The sequence below is a fragment of the Vulpes vulpes genome, chromosome 9, assembly GCF_048418805.1.
Source record: "Vulpes vulpes isolate BD-2025 chromosome 9, VulVul3, whole genome shotgun sequence".
In the NCBI taxonomy this organism is placed as follows: Eukaryota; Metazoa; Chordata; class Mammalia; order Carnivora; family Canidae; genus Vulpes; species Vulpes vulpes.
Genome location: NC_132788.1, coordinates 93,150,925 through 93,171,806, shown reverse-complemented (window position 1 = coordinate 93,171,806; position 20,882 = coordinate 93,150,925). Strand labels below are relative to the sequence as shown.

Here is a 20,882-nt window from a genome sequence, read left to right as displayed (position 1 = left end):
TATATTTACTTCAGTTCTCCTTTGTTAAAATATGTAATAAGTCTGTGGTGATCTAGGGGTTTGAAATGTAATAATTTAAAACAAATCCTATATCTTTTTAAATTTGTGGATAATTAGAAAGTTTTGCTCCATTGTCCTAATTTAGTTCTTATTTTAAAAAAAAGAGATTTATTAGAGAGCACAAGTAAGGGGGAGGAACAGAGGGAAAAGGAAAAGCAGACTCCCTGCTGAGCAAAGAGATGGGGGCATGGGGTCAGATCCTGGGACCCCATGATCATGACCTGAACCCAAGGCAGATGCTTAACTGACTGAGCCACCCAGGCACTCATAGTTCTTATTTTTTAAAAAACTCATCTACAGTAAATATTTTCTGGACACCATTATGTGCCAGGCACAATTCTAGATACTGAGGATATATAGTATGGAAGAGAACACACAAAAATTCCTATCATCAAAGAGCTTAACATTACATTGTAGTAGGCTAGGGTGTGCATACTGAAATAGACAAAACAAGATAAATTAATAAAGTATATAGTGTATTAGAATAATGAATGATATGCCGTGGAGAAAAAGTGAGGGAGAAATAGTAATTATTGAGGCATTACAATTTTGAATAGATAATTTGAGAGAACACCTGGAGGTGGTGGAGGTGGTTTGGCCTATTATGCTGATATCTGAGGGAAAAGTGAACCAAGTGGAGGAAACAGTATGGGAAAGGGACCTGAAGCTGGTTGTGTGCCCAGCAAGGGAGAACAACATTGGGGAGCCCTGCAAGAGGTGTGTGGAGTGTGAACTTTGGCTTGTATTTGAGTAGCGTAGGAGCAGTGGAGAGTTTGAACAAAGGGATAATATGATCTGATTTAAGGTTGGAAGAACTTTGCTTCAAAAAGAAGAATCTAAAAGTTGAAACAAGAGTAAAATCAGGGAGACCAGTTAGGAGGCCATTCGGTAATCCAAACTGGTGGCAGTAGAGTAGTGTCTGATTTAGCAAATAAAAATACAGGACACTGAGTTAAATTTGAATTTCAGGTAAATAATAAGTTTTTTAGTACAAGTGTGTCCTGTGCAGTATTTGGGAAGTTCAAATTTGACGGGGTATATATTTTATCTGGTAAACCTCTAGTAGAAGGAATGAGAAATGGGCAGATCCTGGATAAGATTTGAAAGAGTTAGTGAGAAGAGAGTCAAAGAGGACTCATAGATATTGGCTCAAGCAACTAGAAAGATGGAGTTGCCATTAACTGGAATAGGAAAACTATAGGTGGAGAATATTTGGGGGAAAGATGATGATCTTGGTTTTGGATATGTTGAGTTTGAGGTGCATATTTAGTCACCCAAGTAGAGCTGTCAGGTCAGCAGTTGAATATAGATGTGGGAAGTTCAGGAGAGGGGTCTGGGCTGGAGGTAACAAACCTGGGAAATGTCAGCTAATACAAGGTATTTATCCATTCACTTAATGACTTTTTATTGTGATAAAGTTCAAACTTATAGAAGTAGAAATCATTGGATAAATGAACTCTAATGTAGGTACTTATCACCTAGCTTCAATAAATAACCTGGGGCAGTCTAAACCCCTCTCTAGGTCCTCCAATCTACATTGTTTTAAAGCAAAGCACAAACATTAGGTTATTTTAAATATTTATTTATTTTAGATAGAGAGAGCACAAGCAGGAGGGGCAGAGAAAGAGGGAGAGAAAATCTCAAGCAGGCTCCATGCTGAGCATGGAGCCCAACTAGAGACTTGATTTCACAATCCATGAGATCATGACCTGAGCTGAAACCAAGAGTCGGGTGCTTAACCAACTGAGCCATGCTGGCACCCCTTGCCTTTTGTGCTTTAAAAGAATATAGTAGGGTGGCCCTGGTGGCTCAGTGGTTTAGCGCTGCCTTTGGCCCAGGGCGTGATCCTAGAGACCTGGAATCGAGTACCACGTTAGGCTCCCTGCATGAAGCCTGCTTCTCCTGCCTGTGTCTCTGCCTCTCTCTCTCTCTCTCTCTCTCTCTCTCTCTCATGAATAAATAAATAAAATTTGAAAAAATAATAAAAGAATATAGTCATTTAAACTATAGAATTAATCACTCTAAATTTGGTGATTATATTCCTCTGGTTCTATTTAAATACTTGTATTTTCTGCAAACTGGTCCTTAGATCTAGAAGCTTAACCAGCTTAAGTCTCTATTTTTGGCAAGTATACTTACTTCTTTAGTAATGCTTGAATCTCAACAAGAAGTACTTACGAGGGCTGGTGTCTTTGTAGTGGAAAGATCAATTAAGAGGTTTTGGTATTTTCAGCATTACCTATTCATTATGCAGTTTCTTATCAGCCTTCCACCTCATGGTTTTAGCAGCCACTGATGATCATTGCTTAGATCCTTTATTTTCATTGGACCTCCAAAATGGTGATAATCTAATTCTACCATTCATTCTGTGTTTATTAGCTGGAATACTTCTATAAAGAAGAACTTTCTCACGTTTATGTGGGTTACCTTGAGGTACATCTATTCTAGAAAGGTAAGATAAATGATTGATTCTTTTGTCTACTCTACCAGTTTTCAGAATAATAAGTTGGTTGCCTATCCTCCAAAGCGACTGATGAAGGTCTTTAAAAATATAATTATAAATTTAACAGAGGAAGCACCTTTAGGATCTTCAGTTATCTTTGGGCCTAGTAGTTTTTGATAACTACTTATTCTCTGGGACAACAAGATGTCCCAGACTCATCTTGCACATTTCCTGTCCCAGACCTGGTTCCTTTTAGTGGTGAATAATATTTAGATCAAAAACTGAGTATGCATTATTGGGTCATATGTCTTGGCCGTTTTCTATAAGACATTTATGTGAAACAAAATGTTCTATTTTTTTTAAAGATTATTTATTATTTATTCATGAGAGACACAGAAGAGAGAGAGGCAGAGACACAGACAGAGGGAGAAGTAGGCTCCATGCAGGGAGCCTGATGTGGGACTCAATCCCGGGACTTCAGGATCACACCCTGAGCTGAAGGCGGCTCTAAACTGCTGAGCCACCCAGACTGCCCAAAATGTTCTATATTTTTAAATATTTTATTTATTTATTTGAGAGAGAAACAGAAATAGTAAGAATGTGAGCAAGGAGGAGAGGGAGAAGCAGGCTCCCCACTGAGCAGGGAGCTCACTGTGAGGCTTCATCCTAGGACCCTGGGATCATGACCTGAGCAGAAAACAGATTCAATTGACTGAGCCACCCAGGTGTTCCTTTTTAAAAAGATTTTATTTATATGAGAGAGAGAGAGAGAGAACAAAAGCGTGCGGGGTGGGGGCAGGAAAAAGGCAGAAGGAGAAGAAGCAGACTCCCCTGCTGGGCAGGGAGCCAGAGGTGGAACTCAATCCCTGGACCCAGATATCATGACCTGAGCTGAAGGCAGACACTTAACCATCTGAGCCACCGAGGCACCCTACAAAATGTTCTTTTTTTTTTAAGAGAGAATCTTTTTTTTTCTATATTTTATTTATTTATTCATGAGAGACACAGAGAGAGAGAGAGAGAGAGAGAGAGGCAGAAACACAGGCAGAGGTTGAAGCAGGCTCCATGCAGGGAGCCTGATGTGGGACTTGATCCTGGGACTCCAGGATCACACCCTGGGCCAAAGGCAGGCGCTAAACTGTTGAGCCACCCAGGGATCCCCCAAATGTTCTTTTTAAAAATTTCATGAAGTCAGGCAGCCTGAGTGGCTCAGTCAGTTAAGTGTCCAGCTCTTGATTTCAGCTCAAGTCATGATCTTGCAGTTGTGGGATTGAGCCCCACATTGGGCTCAGTGTGAAGTTGCTTCAGATTGTCACTCCACTCATTCTCTCAAAAAAAATAAATCTTTTAAAAAAATGCATGCAGTCAGATTTGTTGGTGTCTTCTCTTATTACTTCTGGATTTTGAGTCAAAGTTTTCCCCACGTCCAGGCTATAGAGGAGTTTGTGAGCTTCCCCTCCAGTGCTTTTATGGTTTCATTTTTATATTATCTCTGATCCATTTGGATATTTTGTAGTGTGTGGTAAAAGGACTAGATCCAATCCTAATCTTTTTCTCATATAGCTATTCAGTTATCCCAATTCTACTTCTTCTTCTTCTTTTTTTTTTTTTTTTTTATTAAAGATGTTATGTGCAAGAGAGAGTGAGAGAGAGAGCTGCAGGAGGAGATGAGGAAGAGGGACAAGGAGACTCTGTGCTGAGCGCAGAGTCCCACTCAGGGATTAATCTCAGGACCCTGAGATCATGACCTGAACCAAAACCAAGAGTTAGATGCTTAATTGACTGAGCTACCCAGGCACCTCTCAACTCTACTTTTTAAAATCTCTTTCTCGGGACGCCTGAGTGGTTCAGTGGTTGAGTGTCTGCCTGCTGCTCAGGGCATGATCCTGGTCTGGGAACCAGTCCTGCATTGGGCTCCCTGCGAGGAGCCTGCTTCTCCCTCTGTCTATGTCTCTGCCTCTCTCTGTGTGTCTCTCATGAATAAATAAATAAAATCTTGAAAAAAATAAAATGTCTTTCTCTCCTCAATATATTTGAGATGCTATCTTTTTTTTTTGAGATGCTATCTTTATTATATATTCATATACATTTCCATTTTCAGATAGATCTATTGTTATAAATCTATTCTACTGGCTTGTCTATCTAATCATGTACCAATATACATCTGTAAAATTGTAGAAGATTTATAATATATTTTTAATACCTAGTAGGGCTGGCTTTCCCCCCAACCCCCATTTTTCCCCCCTTTTTCTCTTTCCTCTTTTTCTGTTTCAGGATTTTCCTGGCTGGTCTTGCTTGTTTCCCCAAATGAGCATTCTAATCAGTTTTCTCCCTGTAGAAAAAAAAATATGGTATTTTTTTGGGACATTTCAAAGTTATAAATTAACCTGGATAGATTTGACATCTTTGTGATGTTGATTCTTTCTATCGATGAACATGATGTATCTTTCTCATTATTCGGGAATGGTTTATAGTTTTCTTTACATAGCTTTTGGACAATTCTTGTTAAATTTTTGCCTAGGTTTATTTTCAGCTTTAATGAGATATAATTGATAAATAAAATTGTAGTATATTTAAAGTGTACATCATGATGATTTGACATTGTGAAAGGATCTCTCCCATCTGGTTAATTATTACATTCATCACCTCTTATTATCACTTATTTGTTTATGTATGTATGCATGGATTTATTTATTTGGTAAAACTATTTAAGTTTTACTCTCTTAGCAAATTCCAATTATACAATACAGTGTTATCAGCTATACTCACCCCACTATTCATTATGTTTTCAGACCTTATTTATCTTATACCTAAAAGTTTATATCCTTTTACCAATGTTTCCCTATTTCCCCTACCCTCTAGCCCTTAGCAACTATTTTTCTGCTCTGTTTCTATGAGTTTGACTTTTTTTTTTTTTTTTTTTTTTTTTTTTTTTTAAGTTCACAAGCAAGTGAAACCATGCAGTATTTGTCTTCTCTGGCTTATTCACTTAGCATAATGCCCTTACGTTCCCTCTATGGTGTCATAAGTAGCAGAATTTCTTTCTTATGGCTGAATAATATTCCTCTCTCTGCGTGTGTGTATTATCGTTATCTATTCATCCACTGTGAGACAGTTTGTTTCCATATCTTGGCTATGTGAATAATGCTGCAATGAACATGGAGTACAGAAGTCTCTTCGATATCCTATTTTCATATCCTTTGGAGATATACCCAGGAGGAGGATTGCTGGATTATATATAGTAGTTCTATTTTTAATTTCTTGAAGAAACTCCATACTTTTTTATAGTGGCTGCACCAATTTACATTACCACCAACAATGCACAAAGTTTTCCTTTCTCCTCATCTTCACCAATATTTATCTCTTATTATTTTGATGATGGCCATCCTGATAAATGTGAGAGGATATCTCAGTGTGGTTTTGATTTGCATTTCCCTGATGAATAGAGATGTTGAGCACTGTTTCATGTACCTTGGGCCATTTGTGTGTCTGCCTTGGAAAAATATCTATTCAGTTCCTCTATTTGTTAATTTATTTGTTTGGGGTTTTTTTTCTATGAGTTGTACAAGTTCATTATTTCGGATATTAACACTTTATTAGATATATGGTTTGCAAATGTTTTCTCCTATTCCACAGGTTCCCCTTTTCACTTTGTTGATGGTTTCCTTTGTTGTGTAGAAGCTTTTCAGTTTGGTGTGGTCTCACTTGTTTAGTTTTTGCTTTTGTTGCTTTTGCTTCTTGTGTCAAGTCCAAAAAATCATTGCCAAGACTGATGTCAAGTAGCCTATCCCCTATGTTTTCCTCTAGGAATTTAACTATTTCAGGTCTTAAACTTAAGTTTTTAATCCATTTTGAGTTGATTTTCTATGTAATCTAAGAAGACAGAGGTCCAGTTTCATTCTTTGGTATGCGGCTGTCCAGTTTTCCGAGCACTATTTATTAAAGAGACTGTCCTTTCCCCATTTTATATTCTTGGCTCTTTTGTCGTAAATTAATGAACCATATATACATGGGTTATTTTCTGGGCAATCTTTTCTATTCCATTGATCTGTGGGTCGAGTTGTTTGTTTTATTATTGAGTTTTTAAGAGTTCTTTGTATATTTGGGACACCTGGCTAGCTCAGTCAGTGGAACATATGACTCTTAATCTAGGAGTCATGAGTTTTAGCCCCATATTGGGTATAGAGATTAGAGATTACTTAAAAACATAATTTTTTTAAAAAGGATCTCTTTTTTTTTTGTATATTTTGGATACTTTGGATGCCTTTTTCTTTTTTTAAAGATTTTATTTATTTATTCATGAAAGACACCGAGAGAGAGAGGCAGAGACATAGGCAGAGGGAGAAGCAGGCTCCATGCAGGAAGCCCAATGTAGGACTTGATCCCAGGACTCCAGGATCATGCCCTGAGCCAAAGGCAGACACTCAACTGCGGAGCCACCCAGGCGTCCCAGGATGCCTTTTTTTTTTTTTTAAGATTTTATTTATTTATTCATGAGAGACAAACACAGAGAGAGAGAGAGACAGAGAAAGAGAAAGAGAGACAGAGACACAGGCAGAGGGAGAAGCAGGTTCCATGCAGAGAGCCCGTTGTGGGACTCGATCCCGCATCTCCAGGATCAGGCCCTGGGCTAAAGGCGGCGCTAAACTGCTGAGCCAACCGAGCTGCCCTCAGGATGCCTCTTTCAGATATCTTTTGCAAATATTTTCTCCTAGTATGTGGCTTATCTTCTCACTTTCTTGACAGTGTTTTTCACAGAGCAGAAGTTTTTATTTTATTTATTTATTTATTTTTATTTTATTTTATTTTATTTTTTAGAGCAGAAGTTTTTAATTCTAGGGAATTCCAGCTTATTCTTTCATTTATGGATCATGTCTTTGGCATTGTAGTTACAAAGTCTTTGTCAAGTGTAGGAGTCATCTAGATTTTCTATGTTCTTTTCTTTTTTCATTTTTTTAAAAAGATTTTATTTATTTATTCACAAGAGACACACAGAGAGAGAGGCAGAGACACAGGCAGAGGGAGAAGCAGTCTCCATGCAGGGAGCCCGACGTGGGACTTGATCCCAGGACTCCAGGATCACACCCTGGGCCAAAGGCAGGCTCTAAACTGCTGAGCCACCCAGGGACCCCCCTCCTATGTTATTTTCTAAGAGTTTTTATAGCTTTGCATTTTACATTTAGGTTTGTATCATCCATTTTGAGTTAATTTTTTGTTAAGGTATAAACTCTGTGTCTAGATTTTCTTTGCATGTGGATATCCAGATATTCCAGCACAATTTATTCAAAAGACTATGTTTTCTTTGTTTTATTGACTTTGATCCTTTATCAAAGATCAGTTGACTATATTTGAGTGAGTCTATTTCTGGGCACTCTATTCTGTTCCATTGATCTATTATTAGTCTGTTCCTTTGCAAATACCTTTCTCTCTCTCTCTCTCTTTTAACATTTATTTACTTATTTATTTATGAGAGACAGAGAGAGAAAGAGGCAAAGACATAGGCAGAGGGAGAAGCAGGCTCCTGACAGGGAGCCTGATGTGGGACTTGATCTCAGATCCTGGGATCAGGCCCTGAGCCGAAGGCGGATATTCAACTGCTGAGCCACCCAGGCGTCCCAATACCACACTCTTTTGATTAATGTAGCTTTATAGTAAATCTTCAAGTTGGGTAGTGTCAGTCCTCTGACTTTGCTTTCCTCCTTCAGTATTGTGTTGGCTATTCTGGATCTTTTGTCTCTCCATATAAACTCTAGAATCAGTTTGTCAATATCTACAAAATATCTTGCTCAAATTTTTTTTGAGATTGCATTGAATATATAGATCAAGTTGGAAAGAACTGAAATCTTGACAATATTGAATCTTCTTATCCATGAACATGAGTATCTCTCTACTTATTTAGTTCTTTTTTGGTATCTTTCATCAGAATTTTATAGTTTTCTTCATATAGATCTTACACATATTTTGTTAGATTTATACTTCAGTATTTTGGGGTTCTAATATAAAAGGTATTGTGTTTTTAATTTCAAATTCCATTTGTTCATTGCTGGTATATAGGAAAGTGATTGACTTTTGTATGGGAATCATTTTCTGATACCCTCAATGGTAATATAACCTGATAAATATGAATGTTCCGTGAGATCAGGGAGACAAAATTTAGAAATTGGGTTTGTTTCATAAAATCCAGGCTCTATGATCATAATAATGAACCATATTGTGCAGTGTATCAGGTTGGAAATGAGCAGAGTTGGAAATAAGAGGTATGGGAAAGTACTTTTGCCCAAAGCATTCACTCTTCATCAAGCTTTTTTTTTTTTTTCCATCCAGCTTCTTATTGCCCAAATTCCACAGCACAGTTGGCATTCCAGTATCCTATGATCTGTAAAGAACTAGTCCTCTTGGGAGAGGTTATAGTTTAAGTCATTCATTGTATCAGGCAGTGAAAAATAGTTTATTGGTCTTTTCCTAAAGGCAGATTATTAACAGGTTGGCAAGAGAAAAGGACAAGAGAGTAGAAGATGGAATTCAAATTTACTGTCTCGCAGATGACTGAGATCTCCCTGGTATTAAGAAGGAAGGGATTTGTATGCAATTTAATAGCAGAAAATAGGGGCACCTGGGTGCCTGTGGTTGAGTGTCTGCCTTCCACTCAGGTCATCCCAGGATCAAGTCTTGCATCAGGCTCTCTGCAGGGAGTCTGCTTCTCCCTCTGCTTATGCCTCTGTCTCTCTCTCTCTGTGTATCTCATGAATGAATGAATGAATGAATGAATGAATGAATGAATGAATAAAATCTTAAAAAGATAATAGCAGAAGATATCTATTTTTTCTTTTAAAAAGGATTTTATTTTTAAGTAATCTGTACACCCAACATGGGGATCAAACTCATAACCTTCAAGATCAAGAGTCACATGTTCCACTGACTGAACCAGCCAGGTGCTTCGAAAATACCTTTTTCTGACCCATACTTAATGGGAGTTTTCACCAAATGGATGGAAATATAGTTGCTGAAATGTCTTCATCTACATATAATAGTCACCAGTAAAGTGATTTTAAATATTTTATTTAATTGTTCATGAGAGACACACAGAGAGAGAGGCAGAGACATATAGTTGGAGGGAGAAGGTGGCTCCCTACAGGGAGTCAATGTGGGACTCAATCCCAGGACCCCGGGATCATGCCCTGAGCTGAAGGCAGATGCTCAACCACTGAGTCACTCAGGCATCCTATAATCTTTGGGGGAAAGTTATACTACCTTAACTTTTTTTTTTTTTTTAAGAGGGAGGTTTCCTTTTTTTTTTCTTAATTTTATTTATTTATTCATGAGAGAGAGGCAGAGACACAGGCAGAGGGAGAAGCAGGCTCCATGCAGGGAGCCCGACGTGGGACTTGATCCCGGGTCTCCAGGATCATGTCCTGGGCCGAAGGCGGCACTAAACCGCTGAGCCACCCGGGCTGCCCACTATCTTAACTTTTTAAATTAATATCCCTCTCTTTCTAATAGGGTAACCATAAGAAATGAATTTTAATGTCTGGAATATCAAAGAAATGCTCAGTATTCCTTCTGGCTCTGGGTAAGTTTTCTGGTTTATATTCTGATACTGAGGATTTTTTTTTTAATATATATTTTTTTTATTTTTAAGATTTTATTTATTTATTCATGAGAGACACACACAGAGAGAGAGAGAGAGAGGCAGAGACACAGGCAGAGGGAGAAGCAGGCTCCATGCAGGGAGCCCGACGTGGGACTCGAACCTGGGTCTCCAGGATCACACCCTGGGTCAAAGGCAGGCGCTAAACCGCTGAGCCACCCAGGGATCCCCACTGAGGATTTTTTTAAAAAAGATTTTACTTATTTATTTGAGAGACAGAACGAGAACAGGGTGAGGGACAGAGGAAGAAGCAGACTCCCTGGTGAGCAGGGAGTCCCATGTGGGGCTTGATCCCAGGACCCTGGGATCATGACCTGACCCCAAGGCAGATGCTTAACTGAGCCACCCAGGCGCCCCTGATACTGAAGATCCTATATTGATTTTGTATAAAAAGTCTCCCCTTCTTATTAGTTAATTAGTAACAGAGTTATTTCATATAGCTTCTTCCCCTTTTCTTCCCTTCCTTTCACTGCTCTCCCATACTTGTCTTTTTTCTTTTGCTTATTTTCTGATTATAAAAGCAATGTCAATTCAGCTATGTGTGTTAATTGAGCAGTGGTTCTGTGTCTAGCACTGGGCCTAGAGACTATGAGGCCTGTGAGAATTAGACATGGAGTGATTGATATTGAAACATCAAGGAGCAAAATTAAGACCATGTTCAGATATGTATTTATTCAGTTGTATAGTACAATGGTAGGTACTGTGGAGTTAAGAGCCACTCCAGCTACTGACAAGGCTCACTGAGATGTTGCCCCTTCTACTACTCCACTGAAGTATTTACATTTGTGTCTGCCAGCCATGCAGTGGGCCTGCCATTGCTAACGTGGTAGATGTGCCCCAGAAGCAGTATATATTTAAGAGATTTTTAATTGCTTTTGGTATGTTTTATTATTGGGTAGTTTATTTCCTTCCTAACACCTTCCTGAAGACAGTTATTAATTCAACAAAAACCTAGAGCACTGTACTTTTTATTTCTCAAAAAGAAAAAAAAATGCTTGCAGTTGATACAAGTAGGGAAAATGTCTTTGTTAAATTCCAAATCAGAACTTTAAGATATAAATCCTACATAATTTCTATAAGCTCACAGTTTTTTTTCCAGCTCAGCTAATTATTCTCTTTGATCTAAGAGGGTAGTCACAGAGAGCTATTAAAGCTATTTTGAGCAATGATTATGCAACCTATATTATATGTGTGCAGCCCATTACTTTAGCTAATCTTAGAAAATGGTTTTGTCAGTGAAATAATTGCTCTTTCCTGTGTTTGAGCTATTAGAAATTTTTAAAATATTTATTTATTCATGAGTGACACAGGGAGAGAGAGAGGCAGAGACAGGCAGAGGGAGAAGCAAGCTCCATGCAGGGAGCCAGATGTGGGACTCTATACCGGGTGTCCAGGATCACGCCTTGGGCTCAAGGTGGCGCTAAACCCAGGCTGCCCGAACTATTAGAATTTTTGTCTTATATTCATATATGATGGTTCCTTTGGCTTAGAATATGTACGTATATGCTATCTAATTACTTTAGATTTGGCTTATTTATTTATTGGAGAGGGAGGAAAGAGAGACAGAGGGTAGGGGGAGGGCCCTAGGGAGAGGAGAAAGAATCAAGAATTTTAAGTGGGCTCCATGCCCAGCACAAAGCCCAATGTGGGACTCAATCTCACAACTCTGAAATTAGACCTGAGCCGAAATCAAGAGTTGAATGCTTAACCAACTAACTGAGCTACCTAGGAGCCCCTAGATTTAGCTTTTTTAAAAGGAATTTGTGATTTGTGTTTGTGTGTTTTAATGAAAAGTATGTTTTTTTTTTCAGGTTACACAATAGCATTAAGTAACACAAATTGTTATTGAGATGTCTTACAAGTAAAAACTTGAAGATCATATTTTACTTGTCTACCTGCTTATGTGCTGTGTCTGTAAAAGGCTTAATACACTGTGTTCAAGTGTTACTGTGTCATTATCAATATCACTCTCTTTTATATTACAAGTCTAAAGGCTGGCATAGAAATCTATGGGAATCTAGAAGTCCACAGCTGGAAGTGCTTAATTAAAGTAAGCAAGAATAAGACACTAAAGGTGTGAAAGGGAACACCACTTTGTTTCAAAAACAATTTTTAATGAATCCTCCTGTGCACAAATCTGAGTTGATCATATTCTTCAGTCTGGATAAGACTGATATTAGTCTGCTAGCTGCCATCACAAAGTATCCTAAACTGGATGGCTTCAACAATAGAAATTTATTTTTTCAGTTCTGGAGATTAGAAGTCCTAGAACCATATGTCAGCTAGAAAATTTCTGGTGAGGGCTCCCTTCCTGGCTTGCAGACAATTGTCTTCTCTCTGTGTCTTCACATGGAAGAGAAAGAAAGAGGAGGACAAACTCTCCCATCATGAAAGCCTCACCCTCGTGACCTTGTCTAACCCTAATTACCTCCCAAAGGTCCCATTTCTAAATATTATCACATTAGAGATTAGGACTTCAACATAAGAATTTTGGGAGAACACAAACATTTAGTCTGTAACTAAGCTGTCTTGTGTTTTTTGTATTATGACTCCTACTCTCCCTGTAATCCTGCTTCCTTCCTTCCTTGTAGGCACATTCTGGAGAGTTAATGAGAGTTCTAATTTACCTTCTATATACTCAGTTCCATACTTGTTTGGTGTGGTATGATGTAAATTTAAAAGGTTATATAAATGATATGTGATAGAGTTCATTCAATTTTTACTTTTTTTCTTCACTCAAAATGACATTTTGGAGACTTATCAGGTGGTTATATGTAAATCTAGTTTATTGCTTCTGACTAATGCATCAGTTATATGCATACACCATATTTTATTTTTATCCATTCCCTTAGTGATTAACAGATTCTTTTTTAGAGAGAGAGAGTATGTGTGAAAGAATGGGGTGGGGAGGAAGGGCAGAGGGAGAAGGAGAGAGAATCCCAAGCAGGCTCCACTCCCAGCACAGAGCCCTATGTAGGGCTTGATCCCATGACCCTGAGGTCATGACTTGAGCTGAAATCAAGAGTTGGATGCCCAACCAACTGAGCCACCCAGGTTCCCCCAGATTCAATGTTCTTTTAATCTCTAAAAATTTCAGGAACTTCCCTGAAGGGTGTTATAGCTCACAGTTCTATTTTACAAGGAATAATGGTGTCATTCCTTAATGTTTGAATTTCTATCTGATTGTTCTCCAGTAATCAAAATGTCTGGCATTCAGAATTTGTGGTTTTTTTTTTATAGATAGTATTGGCAGTGTGCAGGGGACTAGGAGGTCAAAATAAACTAGTACTCTGCCCAGAGTATTTTGAAATGAATATCTGTGAATTATGATTTCATTTGTTCAGAATGTTTGTTCACTTGATATACTTCTCTTTTCTTGCTTAATTTCAGGACCACTAAGTCATCTAGCTGGAATAATAATCAGACTGATCACTCTAGTCTCAGTGATTCTCAGTTCCTCTTTGGATCACAGTTCTGTCCAGAAAGTTCAGAGACTCTGTCAGCACCCTTGGACTTTGGTGTCCACTTGAGACATCCAAAACAGTCACAACCGAATTCTCTGGACGTGAGTCTCATTTCTAGAATTTCTCTGCACATATTTCATAGTCAATATGAAGATAAGCTATAAAGAAGAATTATTCTGTTGGATTATATTTTAGAATTTACATCTTTAAGGATTACTCTCCTAAAAAAAAAAAAAAAAAAAAAAGGATTACTCTCCTAAATGGATTTGTACTTGATTGGTGATTCAGTAATTTGACAGATTTGGTAGTCTGAAATAGAAAAAATATATATGTTGCAGAATATTGCCAGTACCTTTGCCCTCAGGGAGAGCCAAATATTGCATGACATTTTCTTTTCTTTTTTTTTTTTTTTTTTGCATGACATTTTCTAAGACATACTATTGTTTGTTAAAATTTCATAAGAAACCAGGGCTTTAGAAAAATAGGAATAAAGTAACATAAATTTTATTTTAAATGAACATTTTTCTAAGAAACTTTAAGTACTTTGTGAATTTTAGTCTACTATGCTATGTTATCTCCTTGGAGAAGGACATAAGGATTCTGAGGACTTAGTTAATGAATAAGGGCCAGAACCAATAATAGAGTCTCCTGAGTTCTCAATTTTTTGAGACCAGCCTGTCTTCTTTTGTGTGTCAGAAATATTTTTATATATTTATTTATTATGGTCTAAAACTAGATTTAACTCTGTATACAAACTTACCTGCATCAAATAGAGATTCCATGGATAAGATTAGGTCAGTGCTTTAAGATAGTAGGGTATGCTCTCAGATAAGTATTTCAATACAAAAATTGGTCCCCAGTGATATGAAGGAGGAAAGGTACTCCCTGAATGTTTCAGAGTAAGTTTTGCTTTAGAATGCAAGCAATAACTCACTGCATGCCAGCATGCCTACTGTCCAGTCCATGTCAAACTTATCAAGAAGTCTAGTTCAACTAGTAATTGAATTAAACTTATTAATATATGAACTTTAACATATCATCTCAGAGGGGCAGCCTGGGTGGCTCAGCAGTTTAATGCTACCTTCAGCCCAGGGCCTAGTCCTGGAGACCCGGGGTCAAGTCCCACGTCTGGCTCCCTGCATGGAGCCTGTTTCTCCCTTGGCCTGTGTGTCTCTGCCTCTCTCTCTCTCTCTCTCTCTCTCTCTCTCTCTCTGTCTCTCATGAATAAATAAATAAAATCTTTAAAAAAAAAAAAACACTTTTAGACCAATTAGACTTATTTAATATGAATACTTGTTTTTATTAAAAGGATTCCAATAAAATACTTTAAAATAAAAAAAATTAAAAAAAAAACATATCCTCTCAAAGACAGTATAAATAATTCTGTTATTGTCTTCAAATCTGTGCAACTGATTTTAAGCCATTTTAGCTGATATTTTTATTTTTATTTTTATTTTTATTTTTATTTTTATTTTTATTTTTATTTTTATTTAAGTAGGCCCCACATCTAACGTGGGGCTTGAACTCATGACCCTGAGATTAAGAGTCACATGCTCTACTGACTGAGTCAGCCAGGTACCCTGATTAGCTGATATTTTAAATATCTCTGGGCTGGTAAGGCAGAAACCTTATTAATAAAAAGAATTGCTTTAATGTAATTTTTTGATTTATATAAATTAAAAAGGAAATACTACATGCCATGTTGTTTGTTTGTTTGTTTGTTTGAAGATTTATTCATTTATTCATGAGACACACAGAGAGAGAAGCAGAGACACAGGCAGAGGGAGAAGCAGGCTCCATGCAGGGAGCCTGATGTGAGACTCGATCCTGAATCCTGGGATCAGGCCCTGAGCTGCAGGCAGACGCTCAACCGCTGAACCACTCAGGCATCCCAACCATGTTGTTTTTAATATTATGGTTTGCACTTCAATGTGACTCTACATTGTGTAGAAAATACTGAATGCTATAAATATTTTCATGTATGAACTGCTATTATTTTTTTCATTTAACAGAGTGAACCTAGTATTTTCACAAAGTACCAGACAAAACCCCAGCTGTTTGGAGGAGATACACAAGATAGAGGTTTATTTCCTCTTCCTTTGTCAGTTGGAAAATCAAAAGGCCTTTTGGAACAGTTTGAAGAGAAAAAGAAAAGGGCAAAAGACAAATGTGACAGGTATGCAAACCATTCAAGTAGATGAGACATCTCATCTTTTCTCAGGGAAACAGAAAATGGAATATTAACAGTTAAATAATTCTATTTCAGCATGATAACACTCTTGCTGTTATAGCTCGTCTAATAATTACTCTTTATTTGCTTATTTGTCAGTGTGGCTTGTGGCAAATTTGACTATGACTGCCACAGTTCTGGCCCTCTGAAAAGGAAGCTATGGGACTTCTTAGAGAAATAGAATATTCAAGTAATGTTATGTTTATTTTCCCTAAAATTCTGCCCTTTAATTTGTTGTTTTTTCAGATCATCAGAGTTAGGAAATTAGATAACAGTTGCTTTAGCGTTAAGAAGATAGCACATGAAAAAAAAAATAAAAAAGAAGATAGCACATGAATTATTATTTTTTTTTTTAATTTTTATTTATTTATGATAGTCACAGAGAGAGAGAGAGAGGCAGAGACATAGGCAGAGGGAGAAGCAGGCTCCATGCACCGGGAGCCTGATGTGGGATTCGATCCCGGGTCTCCAGGATCGCGCCCCGGGCCAAAGACAAGCGCCAAACCACTGCGCCACCCAGGGATCCCTATTATTTTTTTTAATATGTAATGGTTCCCGAATTTGAGTGTCATTCTTGTGCAGGGGCCATGCTAATCTCTGTGTAGTTCCAATTTTAGTATATGTGCTGCTGAAGTGAGCACAGCACATGAATTCTTTAAAAAGCTGATTCAGGCTATCCAGGCTGATTTCCTCACTTTGAAATGTTGGTGGTTTTTGTTGTTGTTTATTCATTTATTTGAGGGAGAACAAGAGAGCATGCATGAGTAGGCAGGAGGGGCAGAGGGAGAGGGACAAGCAGGCTCCCTGATGAGCAGGGAGCCCCGCATGGGCTCAATCCCAGCCCCAGTCCCAGGACCCTGAGATCATGACCCTAGCCAAAGGCAGATGCTTAACCAACTGAGCCATGCAGGCACCCCAAAATGTTGGGGTTTTTTGTTTTAAAGATTTTATTTATTTATTTATGAGAGAGAGAGAGAGGCAGAGACATAGGCAGAGGAAGAAGCAGGCTCCTTGCAAGGAGAACCCGATGTGGGACTCTATCCCCGGTCCTAGGATCATGCCCTGAGCCAAAGACAGACGCTCAACCACTGAGCCACCCAGGCGTCCCTGTTGGTTTTTTTTTTTTTTTTTTTTAAGATTTTATTTTTAAGTAATCTCTATACCAACGTGAGGCTCCAGCCCCAAACGCTGAGATCAAGAGTCATGTGCTCCACTGACTGAGCAGCCAGGTGCCCCAAAATGTTGGTAGTTTTTAAGGTATACTCCAAGTTTTATACATAGTCTTATTTGTTTTATATTTATTCATTTACCTTAGCAAATACATGAGATAAATTAGGGCTCCTCTATTAATTTATAAATAAGTAATTTGAAGTCAATTAGGAAATTAAGTTGCTTATTTCTTGGTAGTAAATTATCAAAGAACATCTTTAGGTATCATGGAATTCATAACACTCAAGCAGAGATATACTTTATTATTTCTGTGACAGTGAAGATCTATCACTTAGTGTCACCAGTAGTACTTTCCTGTTGAAAGAGCCAGAATTTCTTTAAGAATTCTTTTTTTTTTTTTTTTTTTTTAGATTTTATTTATTTATTTATGAGAGACAGAGGGAGAGAGGCAGAGACACAGGCAGAGGGAGAAGCAGGCTCCATGCAGGGAGTCTGACGCGGGACTCAAGCCCAGGACCCCAGGATCACGACCTTAGCTGAAGGTGGCACTAAACCGCTGAGCCACCCAGGCATCCCTCTCTCAAAATTTTCTTCTTTGTTTCCTTTTGCTATCTCTCCCTATATCATTTCCTTCTCTCTCTCTTTTTTTTTGTAGTGAAATTAGTTTCTATTAACAGTTATTATTAACTAGATAGCAAAAACTATATAGCACTTATTTTTTTATAGCACTTAAATAGAACAAATAATTGAGGACTCTGAAGAATCTCTCCCCATTAAAAAAATTTTCAAGCTCAAGATACTGACTTATAGGCAAAAAAAAATCATAATTTTAATACATTCTGGCAAAAATGAAACCCAACATTTTACTTTATATTATCATTTTTAAAGATTTTATTTGTTGGGCAGCCCAGGTGGCTCAGCGGTTTAGCGACGCCTTCAGCCCAGGGTGTGATCCTGGAGACCCGGGATCGAGTCCCACATCTGGCTCCCTGCATGGAGCCTGCTTCTCCCTCTGCCTGTGTCTCTGCCTCTCTCTGTACCTGTGTCTTTCATGAATAAATAAATAAAAATTTTTAAAAAAATTATTTATTTACTTTAGAGAGAGAAAGCATGAGTGCAAGCAGGGGAAGGGGCAAAGGGAGAGACAGAGAATCTCAAGCAGACTCCGCTCTAAGTGTGGAACCCAATGTGGGGCTCCATCTCATGACTCTTGAAATCATGACCTGAGCCAAAATTAAGAGTTGGCAGCATAACTACTGAACCCAAAACCCAAGATTTTAGATTTTAGGTTTTTTGTTTTGTTTTGTTTTGTTTTGTTTTTTGTCAATTAGTGCTTGTCAGAAATGTGGTAAGAATGGGATACCTGACTGGTTCAGTTGGTAGAGCTTGAAACTCTTGATTTCAAGGTCATGAGTTCAAGCCTCATGTTGCTTTAAAAAAATGTGGGGGGTGCCTAGGTGGCTCAGTTGGTTAAGTGTCTGCCTTTGGCTCAGGTCATAGTCCCAGAGTCCTAGGATCTAGCCCGACTTCAGGCTCCCTGCTCAACAGGGAGTCTGCTTTTCCCTCTGGCCCTCCCCCCACTCATTCTCTGTCTCTCTCAAATAAATAAAATCCTTTAAAAAGTGTGGGAAGAGGGGATCCCTGGGTGGCGCAGTGGTTTGGCGCCTGCCTTTGGCCCAGGGCGCGATCCTGGAGACCCGGGATCGAATCCCACATCGGGCTCCCGGTGCATGGAGTCTGCTTCTCCCTCTGCCTGTGTCTCTGCCTTGTCTCTGCCTCTCTCTCTCTCTGTATGACTATCATAAATAAATAATATTAAAAAAAAAGATTAAAAAAAAAAGTGTGGGAAGGAATGAGAAATTTTTAAATGAGAGAGAGAAAGCATATTGCTGTAAATTTGGAAGCAAGAAAGTGCTAAGACTTAGTGCAGGGTTCAAACATAAGAGATACTATAAGACATAGTTTTGCATATTGTGCTTTGAAAGTATATATTTTCCCAAACTATTTTTTTAAGATTTATTTTATTTATTCATGAGAGACACAGAGAGAAGCAGAGACATAGGCAGAGGGAGAAGCAGGCTCCCTGCAGGGAGCCCGATGTGGGACTCCATCCAGAAACTCTGGGATCATGACCTGAGCCGAAAGGCAGATGCTCAACCACTGAGCTACCAAGTGTCCCTTTCCCAAACTTATAAGGAGTGTGTATGAGGGATAGAAATCTGAAAAGAAGCCTAATCAGTTAGTTCATATTGCATTTGTTATGACTCTTTTGGTAGTAAATAGATACCTCAAAGTAGCTTTGACAAAACAGAATATATTAGCTCATTTAACCAACCTGGGAAGGACAGAGAATAAAATGAAATCAGCATCTTTTTCTGTGCTTCTCTCTCCATCTATAGTATTCTTTCCTATTAGAAACCAGCTTCCTACCAACACAGAGAGTCTCTTTTCCCTTACTTTGAATTTGAAAAATCCCAGTGGAAGGATATGGTAGGTTTGCTTAGGTCATAGGGATGAAAGGAGGGAGGTGTAATTGGAAGTCCTCACCAGAACCACTTTTTATTTTTTTAGATTTTATGTATTTATTCATGAGAGACACAGAAAGAGAGGCAGAGACACAGGTAGAGGGAGGAGAGGCAGGCTCCATGCAAGAAGCCCCATGTGGGATTCGATCCCAGGAATTCAGGATGATGCCCTGAGCCAAAGGCAGACGCTCAACCACTGAGCCACCCAGGTGTCTCCGAACCACTTTTTGGTATAAGAAAGAAGCAGTTCCCCACTAGAGGAGGATTCTGGGTACACCAAACAATGCATGTCCATTACTCAGATTATTGGGGGGGGGGGGGTTGTCTGTAATATTTTATTTTATTTTATTTTTTAAATTTTTATTTATTTATGATAGTCACACAGAGAGAGAGAGAGGCAGAGACACAGGCAGAGGGAGAAGCAGGCTCCATGCACCAGGAGCCCGACGTGGGATTCGATTCCGGGTCTCCAGGATCGCGCCCTGGGCCAAAGGCAGGCGCCAAACCACTGCGCCACCCAGGGATCCCTGTCTGTAATATTTTAGAAAAGAAATTAGTCTCATAACTAAAAAATCATCCAAGGACCACAAGTAGATTATAAAGTAACCCTGTTCTTTCCATAATTATTATTTTTTAAAGATTTTATTTATTTATTCATGAGACACACACACACACACACACACACACACACACACAGAGGCAGAGACATAGGCAGAGGGAGAAGCAGGCTCCATGCAGGAGGCCTCATGTGGGACTCGATCTCGGGACTCCAGGATCATGCCCTGAGCCGAAGGCAGACACTCAACCACTGAGCCACCCAGGTGTCTCATGTTCTTTTAGTAATTGTTTTTTTCTATCTTTCTTTCAATTATTGTTGATCACCATAGTGAATTTTTTTTAAAGATTTATTTATTAATTCAGAGAGAGAGAGAGAGGCAGAGACACAGGCAGAGGGAGAAGCAGGCTCCATGCAGGAAGTCTGATGTGGGACTCAATCCCGGGTCTCCAGGATCACACCCCGGGCTGCAGGCGGCGCTAAATCGCTGCGCCACTGGGGCTGCCCACCATAGTGAAATTTATTTATACATTCACTAAATAAACACTGTGCTAGGCCCAGTACTATAAATTTATCTTTGTAGTTCTCAGTCTGGTTAGGAAAACAGACATTTGATGGATAAATTATACAACTAGACTGGAGTTATTGATTGTAAATAATAGAAATAAGTTCATTTAAATGGAAAAGGAATTTATTAAAAAGATTCTTTTTTTTAAGATCTTTATTTATTTATTCATGAGAGACACACACAGAGAGAGAGAGAGAGAGGCAGAGACACAGGCAGAG

The 20,882-nt window shown here is 38.6% G+C and overlaps 1 protein-coding gene and 1 non-coding gene across 3 annotated transcripts in view; one reads left to right on the top strand and one right to left on the bottom strand.

The window, feature by feature from the left end:
- The window catches only part of IHO1 (interactor of HORMAD1 1), a 42,516-nt gene that overhangs the window by 1,844 nt on the left and 19,790 nt on the right, over positions 1–20,882 (top strand). For both annotated transcript variants that reach the window (XM_072722294.1, XM_025988193.2), the window contains 4 exons: positions 2,440–2,512; positions 10,004–10,073; positions 13,542–13,716; positions 15,628–15,791. In XM_072722294.1, coding sequence (XP_072578395.1) covers positions 10,018–10,073; positions 13,542–13,716; positions 15,628–15,791 — 395 coding nt within the window. In that variant the 5' untranslated portion in view covers positions 2,440–2,512; positions 10,004–10,017. The remainder of the gene's footprint in view (positions 1–2,439; positions 2,513–10,003; positions 10,074–13,541; positions 13,717–15,627; positions 15,792–20,882) is intronic.
- On the bottom strand, positions 16,383–16,486 carry LOC112913330 (U6 spliceosomal RNA). The gene has a single exon (XR_003233661.1). It is a non-coding gene; the product is annotated as a U6 spliceosomal RNA (small nuclear RNA).